The 26,401-nt window shown below is 35.2% G+C and overlaps 1 protein-coding gene across 1 annotated transcript in view; it reads right to left on the bottom strand.

Moving 5' to 3' along the window:
• LOC104577255 (cadherin-7) overlaps positions 1–26,401 on the bottom strand; it is a 59,332-nt gene that overhangs the window by 5,787 nt on the left and 27,144 nt on the right. The window contains 4 exon segments of the mRNA XM_088533761.1: positions 4,323–4,510; positions 5,824–5,991; positions 8,167–8,286; positions 14,457–14,751. Of these exon segments, the coding sequence (XP_088389887.1) occupies positions 4,323–4,510; positions 5,824–5,991; positions 8,167–8,286; positions 14,457–14,751 (771 nt within the window).

The raw sequence follows: 26,401 nt of genomic DNA, 5'->3' as shown, positions 1-26,401 counted from the left end.
TAGAAGTAAAGAAAGATATTTTTTCTTTTTCATTTGACAAGCCAGAGTTGGTTTGTTTGTTTATTATTTAATGAAGGAAGAAAAGAAATGGAAAGAATTGCAAAGTAAGTGGAACCTGCTGGATGAGAGCTTATATGAAAATGGCAAGTTAAGGGATAGACTGCTACAAGTATCCCCATCACTTTCCTGCTCTCTCTGTAATCTGGAAACAGTTCTCTGAACTACGTCACTTATGGGCCCCATCGCTTTTTTTATATCAGCTTCCAGAAAATAGACTTTGCCTTTCTGCAATTTTTCATTTCCTGTTGTAGGTTGTAAACACAGCATAGCATCTGAAGAATAACTTGCTAATGCACTAATCTGTACATCCCTAGATACATGTAGGTTAAGTTGCTTGCATATGAATTCAGTTAGTGTATTTCAGAAGAAGGCAGACTTTTGTTTTTAGTGCTATTGACCAAGTATATGGTTCTAAGTAAACAGAGCTGTTGCTACTAGCTGTTATCATAAGAAGAAATCTTAGCTTTGCAGTTCTTCATTGCTCACTGAGAAAAAAGTCCATTATTCCTAGATTTAACCTTTTGTTATAGTGTAATCCACTATACAGGATTTATCAGTCCCAAAGGATACTTTCAAATAATGTTTTTTTTTCTTTTTTTCCTAGAATAAACTTAAGCAACCTTTTGAATTACACTAACTTCACATCTTATTTAAATGTCAAGTTCTTCCGTCATTCAGTTAATCATGTGCACTGACCAGGATGGAGGAGATAAAGACATCATAAATACCTTAAGTGATACACAAATATCACAATATTATCGCAATATTTGCAACTGTATGACAAAAAGTCATACAACAGCAAATGTTGTATCCTGGTACAGCATGTATTTTGCTACTGTTCTCCAACTATTTTGAGAGGAAAAAATCCAGAATAAACAGTGCAAGGGAGAATTCTGGATTTAGTAATGCAGAAAAGTATAAGTGAGGACAGAATACACTTCATTTTTTCAATGAATAATACATTTATCACTGTTAAAATAAGAGTATAATGCTTTTCTTCCTGATGACTTTTGATGTTTTGAATTCTCTGTGTCCCTAGAGTACACAGAAGAAATATGTTCAAATGCACATAAAGTTAAAAAAAGAAAGAAACACACCCAAACTCCATTCATCAGCCTTGGCACCTTCCAAGTCAATACATATATTAAACAAGTCCATAACATACAAGTAATTTTTGGAAATATCAAACCATACAGTAGTTTCCTCATTCTACTATCAGTATCAATGGTACCTCACTTCATATGTTTGGTTTCTGAGTACATTACAATTCAATGCATTATTTTCATTTTTTTCTTCCTGATCCTTGGGTATTTTCTTTCACTTTCCATTCACTTGGATCATACACAAATCCTGCTTTACTTACTACGTTCTTAAATCTCATTTCCCCTCTAAAATGTTGTTCTCCTTGTTTTTTTAAAAAGAAAAATATTTTTCCTGGTACTTGATGCTCCTCTATAATCATCTGAATAAGATTTGTGTTAAAGCCTTCATTTTTATTTAGGGAGTTAACTTCTCAAATTGTCTCAGAATGGGTGTTTTTCTAGAAAAAAAAATGAAAATCTGTAGTTTGTGTGTGGAAATCTGATAACCAGGTGCCAAAGTTCCTGCACAATGTCCAACACAACAGAGGAACAGAGCCATCAGCTGTTCAGAGATCCTTATTTGTATGTGTGATTGCAGCAAAAGTATGCAAAACCCAAGCATGCATTTGCATTTAGAGCCCAAGTGTGCCTTTTCAGAGCTCTGTGCCATGACGTTTTACTGCTAGATGTGTACGCAGATATATCATCTGAGCATATATATACAGGCGAGTTTAAAATGATGGGCACGCACTTGGAGGCTGCATTGTTTCTCAGTGTTTCATCTGACTTCAGGGGCATGCATATCAGCTAATTGCACTCAAAGGTGTATATTGCTTCATGTGCTGGATTATGAAACGCTGAGATTAGGCAGATTCCAAACTACAGACTTAATTTCTCCTCTCATTCCTTATTAACAAGCACACATTATTATGCAGTGACAATCTCTGGCTCACTTTGTAGCAATCTGGCAGGTTAGGCTCATTGTTTGAAGCCCATTTAGTCTGCATACACTCTCATTAATGGACTACTATGTACATGCCCTCCAGAGAGGAACAACTAGAAAGCAGCCATGCCCTAGCAGCTACGGTGCTTGTGCTCTTCACTTTCTTCTTTCCCAGTTCTCTGCCATTTTTGCCTGCAGGATTATCAGGAAGATCTTTCAAGTACAAAAAGGGCAGCAAGTTCCCTGGAATTCAGATGAAGACCAAACATCATTCAGTGGTTTGGGAGATGCCCTCAGCAGAGGGAGACACCCTTGGGTATGGAAGGGGGAGTGAGGTCAATAATAGGAGGAAAATGAGAGAGAATTTGAAATGCTGCATGAAAAGGTCTGGATTCTTGTGTCAAAACATTTCAGCATTCATTAGGTTTAAAAATGATTAGCAATCTGAAGGATTACAGCGGTTAGAATTTGGCAACCTCTTCAGTGTGGTCCATTAGCCATTTCATGGAGCAATTCTCAGGATAAATGTTCATCACTGCAAAGTTCAGGTCTGCTCTATGACTAAAGCGAAGGTAATAATAAAAAAGAACATTTATTTGGCTTACCACATTGTATTGAAATCAATAGATTCCAGGTACAAACACTATGCTTATATGCATATAAAAATTAAAATATACGCAGCAGTTCCCAACTTAGATCATCGGAGCCCCCAACTGATTCAGTATGGCTGACCCTGACACTGACAAATGTTTTCCCTCTAGGACAGGCACAAGTCTTCCAGGTCTTTGTTCAGAAACATTAAATAAGCAGGCTGAAGGACCCACATTGAATTTGGCTGTTGAACAAAGAGACAGCCAACTTATCATCACCTGTGTTTCAGATGTGCTAAGTAGAAATTAGCATAGTATGCAAGAAGCCGAAGATGGATGCTTTTGCCTGTAAAAAGATGATTTACATTACAAGAATTAAAACCTGATCTTTTGGGGATGATGAACATCCTCCATTTGCTCTGACATCAATGCTGCTTACCAGCTCTCAGCAGTACTTATTCAGGATATAAGAGAATTAGGCCACTACTTTGCACACATGCAGTATTAACTTCTTTCAAAGCAGAAGAGTTGTTCAAGCTTTATATTGCTTTATTCATGAATCAGAGAAAAAAATAAGCAAAAATGCTTAGCCTTAGACTACAAAAATAAGCAAAAATGCTTAGATTTATAGACTACATCGATAAGGAAAAAAATGTCATCTGTAGAATCAAATTAGCTACAAACATAGCTCCTCATATAGAAAAACTTACACATGTATTAAAATACCAAGTCAGTCCTACATTTTAGAATGCAATAAATTGCTTAGCAGTATTAAAGTCGTAGTTCCAGTATTGCTAGTGCCAAACATTCACGCATTAAGAGTATGAAATTTTATCATAGAATATTCTTCTGAGATTTTTTTCCTCCTGTTCTCCTCAAAACTGAAAATTTCTGCCAAAATATTTCAATGCACAGTAAATTTGAAAGAGGATACTACTTACAAAGTATTGAATCAAAGAAAGATTACTTTGATATTTTTATATACACATGATTTTTTTCATTTTTAAAAAGCTAATAATTCTTATTATAAACATACAGAAAGTTAAGAATAAAATATTCATATCATTGTTACCTTTTTTTGAAATAACATTTGTTAATAATAGATTACCTTGTGAAACAGCTATTCTAATTAATACTTAATTATAATAGTAATAATATGTGCCTCCTGAATAGAATAACATCACTGAAGCCAAATTTCTGACAAGATTTTGGTAAAGTGTACTTGCATTCCATTTTGAATTTGATTCTTTTTTTTTTTCTCCTGTAAGATATATTTTCACATATTCTCTTTAACAGAAAGACACATGGTGAATGAAAAATGACAAATAAATGCTGACATTTCCATTCAAGTTTATATATGCTGGAGCTTTGCAAAATATATATATATATGTATGTATATATGTAAATGCACACATAAACACATATGCAAATATATATATATAAAACTAATGACAAAAAATAATGAGCAAATTCAGTACAAGGCATTAAAAAATTTCTGAATCACACATACACAAAAAAAAAGAAGTGAAATATTGTGATGGAAACTTTTAAAGCAGTCAAGTCTCCTGAATGTGAAATCTATTCCTCATTTTACCTGCCCTCATCCTGCCCAAGCCCAAACAGAATCCATCAGAAAATCAGACTTACCTTCTGAATTGTAATGATGCCTTCTTGGGTGTCTTTGTCTACAGAAATTTTGAATACTCCCAAACCATCACCATCCACAATTTTATACTCCATTTCAGCATTAGGTCCCACATCTGCATCTGCAGCTTTTATTCTGGCCACCACAGAGGCCACAGGCAAAGACTCTGGGACATTATACTGATATGATCCTGTGAAATGTAAAATACTTAATGAATCCAGAGTCTTCTGAAGCTGTGGACTAAAACATCTGCCTTCCTTTAAATCACTTATTTGATATATTTGCTAGGGCTACTATAAAACTTTTTTTTTTAGTTAAAACAGAACAATTGCCCTTTCCCTGCTAGATATTCCTTCTGATGTATCTACTTTTAGTACGATGGGCACCATATCTTCTATTACACATATAAGACAAGAATGCAAAAACATCTTTTCAAATTGACATGTAAATCATGAGGCAAACGCCTTTTACAGCTTTCCAAGGCAGTAAATATTTTCTCTTTTGTTTTCCACAAAACAGAAAGAAAAAAGAAGGAAAATATTTAAAATCCAGTCAATGTAAAATCTTACTATTTTACAGTTGTGTATCTTGATTAGGCCATTTGCAATGTGAATTTGACCAGAAAATGAAATATATTAATTTCCTTAACAATAATTTCACTATCTGCATTCTTGAAAATTCCATTTTTGTTTTATTTAAGTGGAAAATGATAAACAGAGTCTCAGAAAAGTACTTGATTATAAGGCAGCTTATAACCAATAACATCCTCACTCTCGAAAAATATCTTTATATCATTCTATTATAATTTTAGCAATTGGTGTCAGGAAATCCCTTCTGTACAGATTTATATTTTACATCATTCTAGGTGAGGCTGGAATGGATTTGAATGTATTTTTCATATTAATTATGCTTAGCAAGGACTTTTTAAGAACATTGGAATAGAAAAAACGCAAAAAAAAGAAAAAAAAAAAAGGCACTCTGGACAGAATGCTATTTATAAACTAGGTTCCTCAAGTCTGAAAATGCAATTGTTCTCTGCTGTCCTTTCTAAAGACAAAAGCCACCTTGATCAAAGAAAGTAAATTTTCAGTTCTTCTATAATTAACTTCTTATGAAACATAGCATGCACAAGAAAAATTCTGCTAAATGGCTAAAAGAGTTTGACTTATAAATGGGCAAGCAAAAAAAAAAGTGTATCTTCAAGTCCAAGATGCAAGAGCAAAAGATATTTTTTATCCTTTTACAGATAAAGCAAAAAACATTAATAAATTCATTTGTTGTGCCTCACTTCTTTTCAATTGATCTGAAGTTTATTAGATAACAAAAAAGATTTTCCAATATAGCAATAATAGTAAGAATATAGCACCTTACTGTCCATGGTTCTCAAAGCACTTAACAAGGAAACATAGCAATTTTAGCCTCTATTTAGAAATACACAATGTGTACAGAAAATAAGAATCTTTATGAACAATTCCACAATTTGCTTTTTACAGAATAACTTACGACGTGGGAAGCGGGGTGGGTTGTCATTAACATCAGTCAGGGTAACGGTTACAGATGTTGTCCCTGATAATCCACCATTTTGCCCAACCATGTCCTTTGCTTGGATAACAAGGAGGTATTGGTCCTTGGCTTCTCTATCCATGTTGGGAAGGGCAGTCTTGATAACACCTGCAGTAAGACAATGTAAGTGAGTGACTGCACAGGTAAATACTTTACTGTGAAAGATGAGCTTGCCTTCAAAGGAAAAATGTAATTTCAACATTAATATCTCAGTTTTTGGCTGGGAAATGAACTGACACTACAATACTTATCTTAGGTATTCACCTTTTTTCTTTTTTTTTTTCTACTACTTTGATGTATCTTTGAGTAATAGCATCAATTATTATCTGAAAATCTTTTCCCATCTTCACCATGAAGCCACTACTAATACTTTTTTTCCTGTAAAATGTTCTCTTTTCTACAGCTATTAAGAGTAAAATATTATACATTCACTTCTAAGTTCCAAGTTTAAGATTCATCTCACAATGTCTTAAATGGCCATTAATTCTTATTAATATAACATTATGCTGTAGGATATTTATTTAAATACATGAAATTATCTTATTTTACCAAACATTTGCTTAAACAATACCTACTTCTAAAACATCCAAAGTAGTTAGAGGTCTTAATGTATTAAATGAAATGCTGTAATATCTGAAGTAATGTTTTTGTTATATCTATTTGATGATCTGCAAACAGCTTGTAATTATTTGGCTTAAAATGGAGACCAAAAGAAAGCGCCATGTTTATCCATTCAGTTCTGTTGATATATATCAGGAAATAAATATTCCTTCTCAAAACATGATGGCTTTATGAATATTTCATGCTTAGTACATAGTACAGCCGCTAACTGTGATTTCCAGAGAGGCAGTCATTTACTCCGCCAGCATTTAGTGTCAGCAACAAAGGAAACATAAACAATCTAAATAAAGCAGAGGCACAATGGGGCATATCTCTTCATCTGATCTCTCTTGAATGTTTAGTTACAGTTTTATTTCTTTTTTCTCTTATGAATGCAAGACTCACTATTAATCATCTCTGGGCTGAAACATTCACTTCACAAACAGACTGTTTGGCACTATTTCACCCTTTTTACTTGGCAGTTTAAAAAATACAATTAATATACAATTTCACAACTTATTTGTTTCTATATTTTTTATGGCTTGCTTATTTTTCTGCCATAGTTAAATTGCTAGGCAATGCCAAACAATCATTTGGAAGTTAATTATTATGCATCCAGGAAATTTGAGCATTATATCAAAAAGAAAATGTATGCAAGCATTTCAATCTGAGTTCTTAAGGATTTTGATTTACCGGAAACTACCATATTATTGCTCAGGACCTGTCTGCAGTCATTGTGACAATATACGTTGAACATACATATACATGGAGGGAGCTACAGAGACAGCGATAAAAAGCACTGTAAATCATACCCAGTGAGAAGCAAATATAAAACGATATATGTCCCTGCTGAGGAGGACCTGTTGAAGTATGAAAATATTTATATTACTTATTTCTGCAAATTTAGGCACTGCTAAATAGAGTGTGACCTTTCAGTTAAGGTGCATCGGTAGGTCTGAGGTGTGACTCCCACCATGGGGGAATTGTATTGTATATTGGGGAAATAGATCATTTCTGCTCTTCTCCAGTTTGTCCATCTCTGAAATAGAGATTACAATTCTTCCCCATGTTCACATAACAGTAAGCTCAAACACCAAATTGACCTAAGCATGGCCAGAACTTTTTTCTCATTTTAAGAAATGACATAGTAAAAGAAGTCATGTTTATGAAAACGACAGAGGATTAAGAATTGCATCTTGTTGTGGCTGAAAACATTCATGAAATAAAATTTCATGAAACATAATTTAAAAATGCCCTATAAGTAGATTGTTTTGAAAATGGCTGCAAAGGGGTATGTCAAATGAGAATAGGAAGCACAATGCCTTTTTGTTCAAATTGATGATGAAAAGGTACATTTCCCAAAGCAAAACTTCAGTTTAAAAATAGAACGGAGAGGTGGTCATGCCATAAAGCTAAAGTCCAGGAAATCTGCTGAGTGTGTGATATTTATACATTTCCAAAACAAACATTTACATAAAAACATTTTCACAGAATCAGAAATTTCACAGAAATTTTCATTGATCAGAAAGACTACAGCAGGCAACAGACCAGGAGGCTGACAGGTTCACTAGGAAAGAAAAATACAAATTCCGACGTCAATTTATCGCATGGTTCAAATACATGACAGTAAGGGTGAAAGATCAACAGTACCCAAATGCATTCAATGAACCCAGGGAAAGTTACCTGTCTTTGGCTCCACAGAAAAGTAAGGTTGTCCTTGGAGTATGCTGTAAACCACTCGGGCACTGTTGCCATATGTAGGATCATCTGCATCTGTGGCTGTCACTTGAACCACAGAAGTACCTGCAAAATGTTCAAGAAACTATGGTAAATGTTCAAGAAACTATGGTAAATGTTCAAGAAACTATGGTAAATCCACAGATCCGAACTACAGCCATTCTGCCAGTATATTCCCAGCACAGTGCAGTGTGACTTTTTACAACACTACATCATTTTCCTGATGATTGCACTCAGAATATGAGGTACCCCTTGTAAACCAGTAGTATCAACTATTACAGTGATCTGTCTTCCTAAGCACTTTCTCAGTCTTTGATTCATGTTAATAAAACTCCTCTCACTCAGCAGCTCCTTTCTCTGTATGTCTGACTTTGCTCAGGGGAGGGTAGGTTAGAAAAAAACTTCAATTAATAGTATTTTTTAAAATAATGATCATGACTGAAATGTGGCTTAATAAATATGATATATAGTAATAATATCCCTTTGAAGACAAGTGCACATACTAAAAGTGTAAATAATGACTGTGAAATCAAACATGAGTATTTATTATATATGCTAATATTTATATATTTTTATATATAAATAAAATTTAGCCTCTAAAATTATTTTGAGCTTTTATAAAAGGGATGGCTGAAGAGTTTCCTTTTCAGCTCAGAGAAAAACTGATGGGAACTGTCTTTAAAAGATACTCATGTCTTTCAATAATCTACAATTCTTCAGTATCCCTTATGATACTAATTTGCTACATAAAAATTTGTTGAACAAGAAATGTCTCTATGATGACATAAATAAGAAAGCAAAGTGTCTAACTGGCTGGTAAGAAGGCTGACATTTTTTTTGTGAGAATAACAGAGGGTCTCCTTCTGCATGCAACTCACATTCATTATGTTCTCTCCAACAGTTCCCAATTACTGTGTTCTGCACATCAGCTTCCATGATGTGTGCTGTGAGCAGAATCAAATAGTATCTGGGAGTCAAGGCCTTCGTCATCATGATCGGTTTCTGATAGCCCAAAATGATTTTTTTTCCCTTTCCTCTTCGCTGCAACATTAAGACTTTCCTCTTTGCAGCTGAGGGTCCCATTTGGAGAATAGGCTGCAAATTGATATTGTAGCAATTTGGCATATGCCCAGTGAAGGACTTCAACAAAGCATCAAATGCTATGATTATCCGGATTTGGACACAAGCTTAGGGAAAAGCTCTAAAAGATTTCTTTAGAGAAGTGTGTATCTATCCAACTAGATACATTTTTGATGTGTGGAAATTAGGGCAACAAATCTAGGAATCATTCTTTAAGAACAAACTGCAAAAACAAATGTTGAAGTTGAATTTAGCATACTCCTGCCAGAATTATTTGACTTTTCCAGGAAATGAGAGTGGTAGAATTTTTCATTTTTCACTTACATTTTATATAATAAGTGTTCCGTCCATTTTACACAGTTACTCAATTCTCAGATAAGTGAAGGATTGTAAATGGGTCTTGGGATAAGGTTGAAAGTGTGGAGAGAGACAAGATTAGGTGCCCTCCATCAAATGATATGGATTACAAAAGATGGGACCTGCCTCAATTCTGACCAGAAGTCTTCATTTGTAAAATGGTCTAGCTACATGACATTCCAGATCTCTCTTTTACTGAAGTATCTATGACAAACTATTAAGATTACAATGCTATTTTAAATGCAATCTTTCCTGCTTGTGGACTGTCTAATATTTTGGGATAGAAAAAAAGGTTACCTTCAACCTGAAATTTCACATACAACAATTAAGTAGACAGAAAGTTAAAAAAGAAAATTGGTAGTTAATCCATCGAGCCATTTATCAGTTATGGAACTTAAAATACATCCATTTTCTCCATTCACCAGCAACTAAGAGCCTTGATTCAGTATGTCAATCTGCTTCTATACAGTGGTCTATAATATAATTTAATACAAAGACCTACATTGAACTTCTCAGAGTTTGCAGGTTTTGGATGCAAGAATATCATAATGGCTATTTGACATCCTATGTTCTTTGTGAAAGCCAGACTTACCACATTTACAAAGTCCCTAAGCCCTGCCAAAGAAGCTTACAATGTCTGCAAATATTGGCAAAAGTGCTTATAAGCCTCACACAAAGTTAAGTCTTTGCTTCTCAGCCTCACAGACAGTTAACTCTTTGCTTCTTGCTCTTGCTGCTTTCAAGGACCGCAGACCAATACAGAATCAAAGAAATTACAAGCTCTGTAGCCTCAGCACGGCAACTTTGGAAATCCTTCAAGCTTAGAAGTATTTGTTTGCTGTAAAAATCTGCTTTATAGCAAGAAAGCTTCTACGTCTTGTGAGAGGAACAAATCCAGTATCTAAATCTAACCTGCTCTCTCCTAAAATGAATATTAGACTCATTAAAAACATATTTGCTTTAGAAAAGTTTTAAGGTAGAAAAAATTCTAATGCCAAATCTTCCTGCACTCATCCCACTAGAGTCTAATCAGCAACTTAAAAATATGGATTATATTTTTCTGGTCCCTTCATCCTAATCATCCTGTCTCAAACCTCATGAGAGAGAAAGATCTTTATAAAGAGCTGCTATTAACATTATTTCTCTAACAGTTGCACACAAAAACTCTGACTTGCAAGAGTTCCATGCTGACAGGGAAATTTTGACATAGGGAGAATATGCAAGCTAGCATAAGGTATGTAAACTACATGAAAAGACTATGCATAAGAAATTGGTTAGAAGGAAACATAACGTATAAAAAGATTTGTATGCTAAGATTTTTAGAGATTTTCCCTAAGGAAGAAGATTTCAAAAGGGGAATAGGAATTCCTTTAGAGAATGATAATTATGAGACTGAGCTGTCCTATCTTTTCTTGCAATGGATTTTCCTTAATTTATTTATTTTCCTTATTTGCTTTCTTTTTCCCTAATATATTTTATTTTTTATACAGAGTGTATATGTAGAGTTTTATGTAGAGGAAAAATAAGTAGTTGCACAGTAGTTCCAACTATATCATTTCAGGAATGGAGAGTTTGTGTTCCTACACTGAAATTAACTCCTTTTATTCCTGACCCAGTAACACAGACACAGATGTCTTACATGTTTCCAAAATTAGGGCCAACAGGTGACACTGGACAGTCTACAAACATCCCCCTACCTTCATTCCGTCTAACAAACTGTGTGTCCTGTAAAAAAATCTTTTTTACATCAGTATTGTTCAGAACCCAAGACTGAAAGTGTAAACAGAACACTAACCCTAATCTGAAGTATTGTGTAGGACCATCTATAACATATAGCTTCTCAAAAACAGCTTGAATTATATCTTACAGCTTATATATCCTTATCAGTTTATATATCTGATATGGATTTAAAATATGAAATAGAGATTATTTACTGAGGGATAGACATTTGGGAGACAATCCATCAGAGATGGATTTCCTTACCTATCTAAGACCTAGATACCTAGAAAAAATGCTAGTTCATTAAAATGGCCCCCTACATGAAGCAACTTCATAGACTTTTTCAGCACCCAAAGCAGGTACTACAGAGAAACGTTTGCTGCTAATCAAAGGATGCTCCACACAGCCCTCTGTCTGTCCTCACTGATAACAGTTAGCAACAGATTCATGTTTGTGTTGCCAGCACAGATTTTTTTTTTTCCCAGTTCAAACTTTAACTAGATATTACATAATCACAGTAATCTGAAGACTTGGTCTACGCAATTTCTGATATTAAAGGCAAGAAAAATGACAGTCAATTTTTCAGAAAGAGCCTTGTCTTTAGAGTATTATTTGGACTTTGAGATACCCAAGTCAAGAATCAGTCATCTGATTCAGAGTTTAGGATATGTTGCAGAGATTCATCTTTTCTGTGGCAGAGCCATACAAAGGTTAGCTGATTTTGCTGACATTTATTTTGAACTGAAGATCTTTCAAAGGTACCATTTTTTACATCTACTAGTGTATACTTTTAGAAGCTTGTGCACAGTTTTCTGAAAAACCTGTGGTATTTGGTCAAAGGATTATAAATGAGTTTGCAGATGAAACCACAGCCTCACAGAATGGTTGAGGTTGGAAGGAACCTCCAGAGGTCAGATGACCCGTCCTGCTCAAACAAGGACACCTAGTGCACACTGAACAGGGTCGAATCCAGGCAGGTTTTGAAGATCTCCAGAGAAGGAGACTCCACAAGCTCTCTAGGCTGCCTGTTCCGTGCTCTGTCACCCTCACAGAAAGAAACTCTTCCTAATATGGAGATGGAACTTCCTGTGTGACACACTTCCTGTGTCAAATATAATTTGAACCTGACCAGGAGCTACTTGAAATAACACAAAAGACTGGCTGCAATTAGCCTCTCACTAACGTCCTAAAATATTTGTCTAATATAATGCAGAATCATTATATTTGCATAATTATCTCTCAGGTTAAAGATTATAATTCTCCTAGTTTGATGTTTAATCTGGGTTTATAATCCTATGATCTCTTTCATTTTGTTTAATACCTAGGTAAGAAATCCTTATCATGGATATAATTTTAAACAAAATAAGAGAGAGAGACTTTGTCCTTAATATTTAATGAATCCTCTAGATGCTTAATTAAAAAATGTGTTGTATAATAAACTATGAATTATTGTGATTATAGCATATATATATAGCATAAATAGCATATATGCCCTTAAGTGTAATCCTTAATCCAATAATTCTGTAGCTGCGTGATAGAAACCAAGAAGATGTTAAAAATGTATAATTTCAGGAAGCTCAGGATGGGGAAATTGCCTATCCTAGCAAATGTCAAGTCTCAGTTAAGAAAAATTTTGCACAAGAACCCACCTAAAATGAATATAGATTTGGTGCTGAAATAAGCATAGGAAATAATTTATTTCCATCATTCACATGGTGAAGAATCAATGAAATATACAAAAACAAATCATTTTGAAGAACCGTCCCTGTGTTCTCCAACGTATGCTGTAACTGCTCAATAATTGCTTTCTGCTGTGTTTTTGTAACAGATACATAGAGTAAGGGTGAGGAATTGGTGCATAGGTATCTGTGTGGCAATAAACTTTGCATATTTGAAGATTTTATCCAAACACCAATTTGACATTACAAGGTGACGCAGGAGTCATTCAAGCAAGGGGAAAGGTGGAGATATTGTGAATCAGGGAGCAAGATAAAGGTGGAAAATACTTCAAAAATCTAACCACTGCTGCATTCTACAGTTCACCCAAATAATCCAGTCCTAAAATGAAAAACAAAAAAATCTCCAAAACTAGAAAGAGACCACTTAGTCCAAAACATTTTCTAGAGAACATATATTTGATGGGCTGGCTATTTAAGTTTTTAAGTTTATCTAAGAGATAGATAAATTTAAATAGATAATCTAAGGGAGATTATCTAGCTCTCTCTTTCTCAACTGAGTTTCATATGTAAAAGCAATACTGACTAATGATTGCTGCACCACCTTCAGGCAGGGAGAATTCTTTTCTCTTTCTCATTTAGAAGCATTGTTTAGTATCTGAAAAGCAGTGATACTGAAGAAACTGCAGAAAATTAGACACAGGCAATCTTACTGTAAGAGTATCAGTTTTTGATATACTTTAAAATCAGCCAAAGAAATTTCAATTACCAAGTCTTTTAACCTCAAGTAAGTGTTCAAATACAGGTGTTTCCACTGAAGTAGCTGAAGTTCATCTCTTGTTTGTTTGTTTTGTTTGTGGAATCTTCTTAGAATCCACTGGAATTTTAAAACTTTCTCAAACGGGACCACAATATCTGCTAAATGCACATAGGCTCTCCCACAGAGAGAGATGGATTTATGTATTAGAGAAAATGCATAGTAAACTGGTATATGCAACATTTACCCATATTTTTAGGCACTACAAGAGATTTGAAGGGTTTGTTCAGAGTAGACCTTATTTAAACAAAATGATCTGTTATTACTCCTGAGCACTATAGCATAGGTGTGAAACTTATTATTGTTAATGAAAATTATAAAACAAAGCCTCTGGGCACTGGAATGAGAAACACACCATAAAATGCTTATCTCAATCCCTGCATAGCTATTTGAGTTTCACAACATTTTTGGAAGGGTAAATACTTAATCAAGCATGTTATTTCCAGTTAAGTCTTGAAATATCTAACTGTTGCAGGTGGCTCATAGATAATTAAGTAGCTTAGTGTGATACAGTAATAATAACGAAAGTTTTAAAAAGGCAATAGGAGGAAATTTCCCAAAACACCAAAAGTCTATTTTGCACTTACCCACAGGAGACATCTCAGGAACTCCAGCAGTGTAAGGACCATCCAGAAATTTTGGCTCATTGTCATTGATGTCCTGAATCTTAATGACGAACTCAGATTCTGGTTCCACGGGTTTATTAGTCAGCCTATCTAGTGCTTGTGCTCGGAGTGTGTAGTAGGCCTGCTCCTCTCGATCCAACCTCTTTGTAGCGTGAATATCCCCTGTGTTCTCATCAATAATGAAAATGGAACTTGCCCCTTCTCCTGACAAGATGTATTTGATGGAACCATCTCCTTTATCAACATCAGAGTGAAGCTGGTGAAAAATTGATGAGAGATGAGATTAACTTACAAGAGAGGCAGTGGCATGGAGATATGTAAAAATAATTCTTATGTCAAGCAGTAGTACATGAAATTTCATTGTTCTTGGAAAGACAAGCTGAATGTTTATCGTGTACAGCATGTGAAAGACTATTAGAATCTGCCAGATTGCTCTTTTGAGCAATAAAATACCATTCTTTTCTGCAAACAACATCATTTGCATATGCATTTTATATTATCTTAGTCTTTGCAAACTGGAATTTCACATGACTGAACACACACACACGACTATAAACATTATCTATTACTCAAATACCTAAATTAAACTAATTTGTTGATTTCTGCTTGCTGTTATACTGAAGGGTGATATTTCAAACAAATGTTACAATAAACTAAATGTCAATATCTCTTTGATTCTGTGCATATATGGACAAACTGCATACTCATTTCTTTAGTGCCTATTGTATAGTGTCAAATATATATCAAATATATTAAAATATACTGGCCAATTTTGGAGTCTTCCTTACTACTCTCACTATTCATTCCAGTGAACAGATAATATCACTTCCCTATAGTGTTTTTTTCTGCCAAAAGATAGCTAGGAAGTGTTAAAGATGGTACAGTTTAATAATACAGTAAAGAAATACAGATAAATTAATGCTTAAGGAACAGTCACACCACTCATGCATCAGGCATGAATTCAGCATATTCATCATTCAAAGCCTGTCTTAAAGCAAAGAACTGCACCTATCCTCCAACTATGTAGCATTTAGATAATTATATGCTGTATGTGTATTTCATAGCTGGAGTCAGTATGTCTTATTAAAATACAGTTCTAGAACATAGAAAGACCAGAAAATGTTCTACCACCATCAGAACTGAACAGCATGAAATGCTATATGTAGTTTCTCTGGGATGTAGCAGGCATGGAAAAAAGGTGTGTGAAAATGTGTCTCCCATTAGAATTGCAGGGTAGCTTTCCTTTACATAAAGGAACTTTCTTCTGAGCATACAAGCTCTTTTAAGTTACAGAACAAGTTTACACAGCTTTTTGCAGCTCTTTTCTACCTACTGAGTCTCAATTTCTCTTTGCAGATGTAGGCTCAAGCAATTCTCATATATATTTCAAATACGTATCAGCAATGTAATTGATCTGAATAACCACATTAAATAACCACACACATCAAAATTTAATAGAGTAAAAGAGAAAAGAACATCAGTAAAACTCCAAATATTTGCTGGCTTGTTAAAAGATTATTATTACTTGTAAGTAGCTGAGAACAATGTTAAAGACACCCAAATTCTTTATGGTTCTTATCTCCTTTGGACCTGCCCTAACTCCATATCATGTAGAGCTTGGAGGTGACTCTACTGTCATCATTGTTATAATTTCCTCCTCTAACATTTATTCTCTCAGCTGGGAGTACCACTGAGATTGTAATCACTTCCAGAATACACTTGCAGAAAATTGCTATCTCAAGCATAACTTCGCACAGCTGCAAAAGCTATTCCTATTTCAGTAGGGAAGAATTGGTGATCAGTTTTGAATTTTTCAGATGGGTAAAAAGCTGCCTATTTCTTTTACATTATTTCACTTGCACTGGTTGAGTATCTCATATTCCTGCATATACAATACACTCTCTCTTAAAACAAAACATGGAATCTGAGCACTGGGCTGGATCCCAAAAAGGACTAGGGTATCTAAAGCAGATTAGGCATATTATTTCAAAACATAATTCTCATTCTGTTCCTGCCTCCCTCCTGAGATATCTAAAAAGGCCTGAGATTTCTTTGGTGGAATTCCCCCCAACAACTATAGTCCTGCTTTTGACAGGAACATCCAGTGCCGGCACTAGCAAACAGACTCACACCCAGGCTCTTTCAAGCTTCACAAGCTTGAAATGCTTGCCAAGTATTGGACATTTCTCAGCCATAATATCGGCACTGACTCAATACAATAGTCATTCAGGGTTCATCTCACAAATATGGCAGCTTTTCCTCTTGCTATTTTTTACAACATGACTGGAAGAGGGACACATCTTCCTGACAAAGGACTTGGACAAGCGAAAATCTGTTTGGCTTGTGTTTCCTTTTTTTTTTTTGAACTAGACCTACATCACATATGTCACATATGTGGTTTTATACAGCTCGAATACTAGATTCTACGATTCTAAAAGAATATAGGCTCTAAAATGCTGGGTTTCGTATTAGGAAATTAGGAAATGCTTAGCTTCATTAGGAAATGAAGCTGTGGAATATAAAGATTCAATGTTTTCATCATTTTGAGGTAATTCAGTTTTCTCCATATCCCATTGCTGATGGAGAAGTAGTCTTTCTGTGATGACTGAGATGCTCCCATTCTTCCCAACAGAATTCCACCTTTTGTGGCATACACAAGGACTCTTTGGAAGATAAATATGAGCACTTTAGCAGCAGTTTACCAAGTCAAGCAATTTCCTAGAAGATAAGAGATGTTCATATAGAGATCCTCAGGCAGAGAAGGGACCTAAGTCCTTGTCTTGACTTGCTGAGAGTGCAGGAGCTCTTGTGGTGGCAGCAGCCTCTGTACTCAGTACTCCTCATTGCAGCACGCAGGCCCTGGGTCTCACCACAAGTTGAAGGTGTAGAGCTGCACAGCTTTCTTTTCACCTTGCATTTTCATCCAGCTCTGTGCAGAATAACTCTGTAACAGTATTTCCAAATAAAAGACCAAGACCTTCAAGGGGGGGTGACTGAGGTGTAAATTCTCAAAGAAGCACTGGCTAAGGCTTTCACATCTCAGAGAAAGGGGGAATTCAGTAGCTTCCGCATTTCCCATTTCCTCACTTACTGGCTTTCTGATTAACATGTTTTTTTTATGAGTCCACTCTGAGGTTTGTAAATCTCATGGATTTCACAAAAGTTTTTGGTGCCATGGAATGAAATGCTGAACAAAAGGCACTTTTTGGAATGGTGTCGTCATAGAAGACTGCTGCACTATGGGGTAGTAAAGTGATTAGCAGTGGCCTTTGTTACTCCAAGGTTGAGTCTCTGGATGAACTAGCTTGTTTGCACTTCCATGAAATGTGCACAACACTTTGTTCAACTAAGCCTTTAAAAAACAATATTGTTCCTATGCTCAAGCTAGTGCAGCATTATTCTTTACCTCTTGAACTCCAGGGAAGGCTATACTGCCATAGATTTATCTCACTTATCTGGCATAGTGATACCGTCAGTTCTATTTAAAACTCTAAAGAATTTACTTAAACATTTTATGTATATTTAAGTGCAAGAATGAGATAACTAAACTTACAATACAAGATTATTCAAAAATGAACTATGATGAAGGAATTCAGATTTAAGTTTGGGCAGTTTATAGATCAGCTTAGCTCTATTTCTCTTCGACAAAGCTTCTATACAGTGATTTTAAAAATCCATAATATAGATGTCTCAATGCTTTGCAACTACTAGAAATATTTTTGGAGCTAGGATTTCTGGACCCTACTCCAGCTTTGCCACCATCAATGTGACCTCAGATTAGCCATATTTTAAGCTTCCAAATTCACATTCCGAGGAGCCACCACAAATATTTACCTTGTAATACTAGCTTTAGATGTATCTCTGCATCATGCCTTTTTTTTCAGTTTATTTGTTTGGGAGTGGTTGGGGAGGGATAAGAAGAAGTACATTTCAGGACTAGATTGTAGCAAATATTTAAAATAAATAATGTCCTGCCCTTGTGCCTCTCACAAGCTCTTGTATGAGAAAATGGTAATTTAGGCCATGGTGCAAAGATATGAACTTCATTCTTCCTCCCCCTCTTCCCCTCCCCCCCTCCCTTTTTTTTTGTAAGGGGAATGCTACTGATAAAATACTAGATCTACTGAATCTGTACTTCCTCTACCTCCAACTCATTACTCCACTTCCAAGAAAATATCCGTTCATGATAGTCTTTCTCATTTGCTTATCTTTGAGTTGACCTCATCGCCAACATGCAGTTCTTGATGCAATTACTATTTGCTGATTTTATTGCTTCTTTGCTACCTTCCACATCCATTTACCCTAAAGTTTTCAAATGTTTTGGTGCTCAATGTTCTCTGCAGTACACTGTGTACAAGAGCACATGAAAACAGAAGGAAAACAGCAAGCTTTTGCAGAGATGCATTTTTAGCAGGAAGATAACAGTTGAAGTCTTAGGAAGGTTAACAGAGAGAACAGATCTAATAAGAAAAATCATGAGCCCTGTGGGGCAGAGAGGTCCTCTATCTATTTCAAGTTTTTTTTTTTTTTTTACTTATTTATTTTTAGTGGAAGAGAACTTTCCGAGGGCCCCATACTGTCCCTGAAATCAAGCTGGAAAGACAACATTCAAATCTTCCACAATCAAGCACTATATCTCCTCACAGCTCCAGCAAATGCTAACTTAGATATATGCGAGAGCTCTTTAGACACTTGGTAGCAATGACATCAATGCTCATAAACCTCATAATGAATATTTTGGGTCCTGCAGCAACTAAGCTCAAAAAATGCATTTATGTTTATGTGATCCCTTAGGATCATGATTATTCTAGGGCGCAGAACTAAACCTAACCTAAATAACATCTCCAGAATTAACTAAACCATCTCCTTCAAGCTCCCTGATACTAAGTAGTTTCTGAGTTTAGTTCATTTGTAGATACAGATCTGTATAGCCAATGTCGACATTATTTTGCATCACCTGCCAGTAACATAGGTTAATGCAGTATTTCTGATAAAGAAAGAAATTTATTCCTATCACTAAGCAGAGACACTGCACTGCTTTAGAAGCATTTTTTTCCTGGTCAGCAATGATCTCTTTGACTTTAGAATGTGAGGCTTGCTATTTTCTCATGTTTTCAGTTTGGGAACCCTTAAAACAAGAAAGAGGTACACTACTTGTATGCTTCTTCTTCTTCCCCAAAGAACTATCTTGGAAGATCTTTCTCACTGTGCCACCATGGCTAATTCTTTTTGAAAAAGTCAGTGTTGGGCAAGGTGAAGATTCCTTTTAAATCTTACTCATGTCTAAGTTCTTAAAAGATCTGGGTTTTCTTGCTTTATTATTTAATTTGATTGCAACTATAATGTTTTGAAGCCCCCTTTTCCCTCAGATTATTGTTGGAAGCAAGTATTTTAAATTGTTTTGATTCATAATGTACTAGATACCAGTATCTGTATTTTTTATACCTATATAAAACTACATTTGTTATTGTTCTAGAGAGTCCACTGTTGCTAATTTGGAACAATTTCAATGCAAATAATTACTCCTTAAAGTACAGTATGGAGCTAGCATCTAGGTAAAATCTGATTTGCAAACATACCACCTTTCTGCAAATTGTAAGGACCTCACATGCACATATGCTAGTTATTGATATATATATATATATATTTTTTAGAGGAGCTGTAGAGCTGTTACTTTTGGAAACTCTAATCATCTATCAGTATAAACGGCATGCACAGGTCCCAAGACAGCTTTTTTAAATTTCCTTTTCAGGCTCATTATAAAAGTCACTAGAAACAGAAGAGATTCCTTAAAAGTTTACTAATGTTAACAACTGCTTGTAGTTCACAAAATTCGTATCACACCCAGGCACTTGTGAAAGTATTACTTGGGTGATAATTGTTTTTTTACAGAAATCATTTGCCCAAGAAACATTGAGAAAGTGATAAAGGAGTTCCTGGAGGCCTTTTGTTTGTTTTCAGCTTTATGAATTTGTGTAAAAATGTAGTACAGGCCTGGGCTCAGAAAGGAAGGTACTGGCCTCTCTTCTGTGCTTTCAGTATAACAGATGATAGTGAAGGCAAGAGATGGAGTAAATATAAATGGCTACGTCCAAACCCCAAATATTTCTAATTAAAAGGAGATTGAAAAGAAGGAATTTGGGAGAATATGCTTGTAATGCTGCCAAAGCTTCCTTGTCTTAGCAGTGCTGTGAGTATAGTAGGAAACCAACAGAGACAACCATGCCACAAAGGCAATATTTGCCACTGTGACATAGTGGCATTTTTATGCATTGCTTTGTTGCCTCCAGACTTTCTCCTTGTCAGTCAAGAGCAGTAGTAGTCCAGTGGAAACAAAAGAAGACTCAGTGCCATAGACCATATTATAACCTCAATATATTCATCTACCACAAGCAGCTGGTGACAGGCCTGCACAAAACCCTATCAGCCTAGATATTTTTTACGCCCAAAATTACTGTGCACTGATGAAGGGTCAGAGGCTGAGGCAAAAGGCATTCCCGGTATCTCTCTCCACATCCAACATCATTTTTATAGGCTATCTAATCAGTGTATAGAAGTACCTCAAGGGAGGCAGTGAGGAGGATGGTGCTGGTCCTTTTCAGTGGTGGCCACCGACAGAACCAGAGGTAATGGCCACAAACTGAAGCACCAAAAGTTCCACAGGAACTTAAGGAAAAAAATTTTAACAGTGAGGGTGACAGAGCACTGGAACAGGCTGCCCAGAGAGGTGGTGGAGTCTCCTTGTCTGGAGATCTTCAAAACCCGCTTGGACGCAGTCCTGTGCCATGTGCTTTAGGTGACCCTGCGTGTACAGGGGGGTTGGACTAGATGATCTCTAGAGGTCCCTTCCAACCCTAAGCATTCTATGATTCTATGATTCTACCTGAACTCAAAGAAGTCTCTATATCTCTTTTTATCTTGCATGCGGTAATACTACCAACCTTCTACAGATCACTATAAGCCATTATACAAATCATACATCACTTGGTGAATCTGGTCTTCAAAGATCTTTATATATTCAATAGTGTGTATGTAGTCAGTGAGAACAAACCTCTATTTACAGTGCAGTTATACATGAAAGTACATGATTAAGGAAGCATAAGATAAGAGAGAATAAATACAAAGGAAACAGAGGGAAGAGAGAAAGCTCTGAGACTGGAAAGGAAAAGGTGAGAAGGAACAAACTCAAGTGGATAAAATGGACAATAATGGGGAACAAGACAGAATTGCAATGGGGAATAGGCTGGTGAAAGATCTTGAAGGAAGGTGAGGGAACAGAGGAGACAGGGAATAGAAGGAGAAAAGGAGCAACTCTAGGTTCAAAGGAGAGAAAACAGTAAGTAAGAATGAAAAAAAATACAAATAAAAGAAAATAATGAAGTGGAGCTGCAGAGTTAGTCTCGAACAGTAATTGAGAGTAAAGCAGTGTAACATTATCAGCATTTTCTTTTCATGCTCTGTTTAATGCAACAGGAATCATAGGACTTATTATAAACTGAATCTGAGCAGGTGTCATTTTACTAGAAACATGCATTACTATCACTCCAAATTCAGAAATAAAGCCTATTCAGGAAGGTAAACATGGAATAAACAGTTAGGCTTTATTGTCCCCTTCTTTCCCAGTGTTGTTTCATAAGTAAAAGATTCAGAGATGAGGATAAGAGAGATTGATTAAAAAAAAAAAAAAAGGTAACCATTATATTCTTCAATGACTATCTTATCTACAGGGGGTAATATCTTTATCACTTAATCTATATGAAGTAAACTGAATATTTAATTTTGCCAGCCTCTGAAAAGGGGGATGGGAGAATAAGAAAGAAAGCAATGATATTTCTTTAATTCCTTGATGATAATTATTCAAACAAAATTCAAAATAAAAGGACAAAAATTCTAAAATGCACACTTCATAAAATTCCAGTTAAAATCTAAGTAAGCCCTCAAGGCTTCTAAGTGCAATACAAAGTTCAGATGAAAGATTCTCCTAAGACTAAGAGGCAGCACAGTCATGTAAAGGCTAGTGAGTTGAATAATTAATAAGAAATACTCAACACTGGTTTGGATAAGAGCACTAGATCACATTTTTATGACATTTTTTCTCTTAGTATTATTCAATTGTATCTACAGTGATTGTTCTGTATGTGTATATATACATATATATATATAAAATTGACTCTTTATGTAGTGAGAGGTAGCAATACAGTGAACACGTACGTACGCACACACTGACACACACCCCACACACATCTCCTTATTGTGTCTTCTTCTTGCCCTCTCTTCTTGCTGTAGTCATAAAACTACACCTTCCCCTTCCCTGTTTTAATAGGAGCACTAAATGCCCTGTGGCGACAAGGAATTGTGCAGCCAGCCCATTAAGATTAGCGCAGCTTCAGGAAGAACACAGAAGCAGCTGCTACTATAGATGGAGCTGAGTGGGCATATGTAGCCAGCTGAGTATTCTTGAGGAGTTTTAATGGGCCATCATCGTGGCCTGTCACTCTCCAAAATGACTATTTGTCACTCACACTCTTAAAAGACAGTTTGGCAGCTTTGGGAGGTAAAAACCATCTGTATACTGTGTATCGTCACATACTAATTGCATAATATTTAATTTTTGGGGAAAAAATAATCCAACAATACTGTATTGTAGCACCACCAAGAGCCTGCAGACAACATAGCATGTTCAAAATAGGAATGGAAAGAAAAGACCTGCCTTTCTCTCATGTGCACTCGAAGCTTTTCAGAAATGGAAGCTTAGAATGAGGAAAACAGATCACAATGAACAACGGATTTGCTTGAATTGGGCCTTTCACTATGTGTCAACAATAATCCTGTTGGAAGACTTAAAAGTCTTTTGCAAAGCATTCTGAATGCATCAGGATGTATTTCTTGGAGTACTCATTCTGAGCTTTTCAAATATCAAGCTACATTATTGCTACACTTAAGCCATATTGTGATGGATTTGCTCTACCATATAAAAAAACACTTCTTTTCTTTCCCAAATAGGTTAACTTGTTATTAAGCAAATCAATGACACAAAAGTTTTTTATACAAGTGCTGGAATCAATTAAATCATGTGGCAATAGCACTGGAATGAAATCCTGTTTACAAGTTATTGAATAATTATTTTCTCATTTGGGTATCTGTGGTTACTTCCAATCCAGGCAAGCACCTAAATTCTCTTCCAAACATGCCAATACATGTGTATTATCACATGGTCCATGTCTGTTCATAATGCACTATACTCTTTGTTATTACACACTAAGCCAAAGAATTTGATGGTCCAGTGATCTGATTCATTTTGTTGTCAAGAATCACTGAAGTGAATGCAAAAATCTCTTGAAGTCACTGCTCTCCAATTCAGCTGTATAATAAAAATCTGTAAAGATGTTATCTCCCTGCTATCTCTGTGAAAGTGAACAGACACAAAAAAATGTAGCATGACAAATAAATATTGGTACCTCTACCCTACTCTGTATGGGAATGTCCCTGGACTAGGATGTCTACAGACTTGAAAAGGTTTGCACAGACATAGCAGCTTGCAGAAACAGAGCTTTCAAGACGCTTCACCATTCTTCCCATGTTACTTCCCTCACTGCACAGAAAACTATCTCCACTCACACAATATACAGAAAAGGACTATTTATCTTGAGTATACACTTTTCTTAAATGAATTCATAAATTTATCTATACATATGGTTACACTGATACAGAAAATTATGTTTCTATGGCATTGTACATTGTAACTTAAAAAAAAAAAGGACATATGTTTCTTTTATTAGGAATTATTTAAGATTTTAAATCTTGGATTTATTTTATTTTTATTACCATAGAATGCACTTTACCTTTTGATAGAGGACAGAAGGAGAGAGGGGAGAGAAGACAAGGAAGGTAACAGCAGAATGGGTATACCTACAATAACGAAAAATGAATTTTTTAAACTTTTTTCTTACTTTTGGAAATAAAAGCAAGAATGCAACTATGCTGATTTGAACGTCATTTCTCCTATACCACGTTTTTTCTACTTAGTCATGATAATTCACCTCTGGGATTTCAACCATAAATGCATATAGAAGTTTTTTGTTTGTTTGTTTGTCTAAATCTGTAATATAAAGAATTATCTGTAATGGCAAAGAGTAAGTAAATAATCACACAGACATTTTGTTTGAAAATCTGTAACAATATAATACCGTATTTTACAAACAAAAAATGTATTTGATATTAAAGTCTTTTTTGTTATCAAATATCTATACCCAATGTCCTTGTTTTCGGAATAGAAACTACACCTCTTGTATTGTTTCTTTTTTGTCGAACTACTGATCTACAGTTAGAGTGATTATCCTGTTTCTGCTTCAGCTCTCCAAAATAGCTTGCAGCACTGCTTGGTTGATAATGATTTTCTCATAGGGACCTGCTTCCAAAGAACATTAATACCAAGAAAAAGGTTCCTGCAGGGTATAGATTTTTTTTCCCTTTTGCTTTTGGTTTGTTTTTATGTTGTATCTATTTCTGAAATTTCATTTGCTCTTCGAAGTTTAATGCTACTAAAAATCCACTTGTAATCTTACAGTTAGTGGTACCAAAGTCATAACAGGCTAGAAGAAAACTGTAAAATGTGTAAGTGTAAAGCAGTTGAAGTAATTGCTGTGACTAATTGTGTCTGTAGAAGCTTATAAAGTACTGGACTACAGCAGGCAGCGGGATATGATCATTTTAATGATGAAGGATTTATAATACAGAAAAGATGTAATTAACTAGGTCCACAGCCACACCAGCCTTTAGTTCTCTGAAAACAGCTAAAGGCTGGTTAAATAAAATTTATGAAACTATTAAAACAGAATTAATATGTTGCTCTACATTTCTTTTTTTGTTTACAGAAAGGATAACTTACATGTCTGGGCATAAGTGTTGGTTATTATGCTTTGCTTCTTTTAAATTAAGCACATATTCTTTTAGTTTTATATGTCTGGAATTAGCTAGTGTTATCTATCCTGTAAAGCTTACAGCCAGCTTGACAAGGTATCAAATACTTGTTTATCTGATCATATTGGTTATACATGACAAAGTGTTTCATGCTATCCAGAAATAACTTAAAGTATTCCCACAAATCTAATCCCATGAGCATTGGTGAACGACATCTATGGAACTACTCCCAGATTTAAAGTGCAAAATTAAGAATTGACATAATGCCCATATCACACATAATTAATCCCTGGGAAGATGTGAGCAGGGCAATAACAGCTCAGAGCTGACAGCGGTCAAGGAAATAGAGCAAGAAAGAGAATTCTGAGCATTCATTTTTACTGTAAGTTTTTAATATGAATAATTGATCTCATATATAAAGGTAGCAACAAAAACCTGTACTAAAGCATTTATATGTCATTGCTGTATACATCAGTGTAATGTGAAAAATCCATGCATGACTGTTGTGTTAGCAAAATGCATACTTAGATATTTTCCTGTGGACAATGGTCATATCTTAAAATACAAAGTTCAGTTAAAAAGAACAGAAGAATCCTTTGGTTAATTAATCTTTTCAAAACACAAGTTACTCTTGCCAAAGTGTTTACCATTCTTTTAATATCTTTTTTTTTTTTTTTTTTCAATCTGGATTGAATATTAAATATTCTCTAGTGGTTTCCACTACTTACTATTACTAATTGCTAACACTGCACCAGCATAGATTTCTGTATGGTGAAACAAGGACTACTAAATTAGTTGGTCTCTTGTCAGTAGTTTATAGGATAATTTCCTATATTTATTTATTACATATTTTACTTATGGTGATTTATCTCATTTATTTTCCCCCAAAATGTTTATAATATGCATATACATGAATAGATATATGCTGCCTGGTTAATTAATAGGCCACTGTTCAGAATTTACTTCTAAAAGTAAGAAAATTTAAC

This window comes from Tinamus guttatus, unplaced genomic scaffold (genome assembly GCF_059628265.1).
Source record: "Tinamus guttatus ecotype Peru unplaced genomic scaffold, ASM5962826v1 Tinamus_guttatus_pri_ptg000520l, whole genome shotgun sequence".
NCBI classification, from domain to species: Eukaryota; Metazoa; Chordata; class Aves; order Tinamiformes; family Tinamidae; genus Tinamus; species Tinamus guttatus.
Note: the sequence above shows the minus strand (reverse complement) of the source record. Positions and strands in the feature narration are given on the sequence as shown.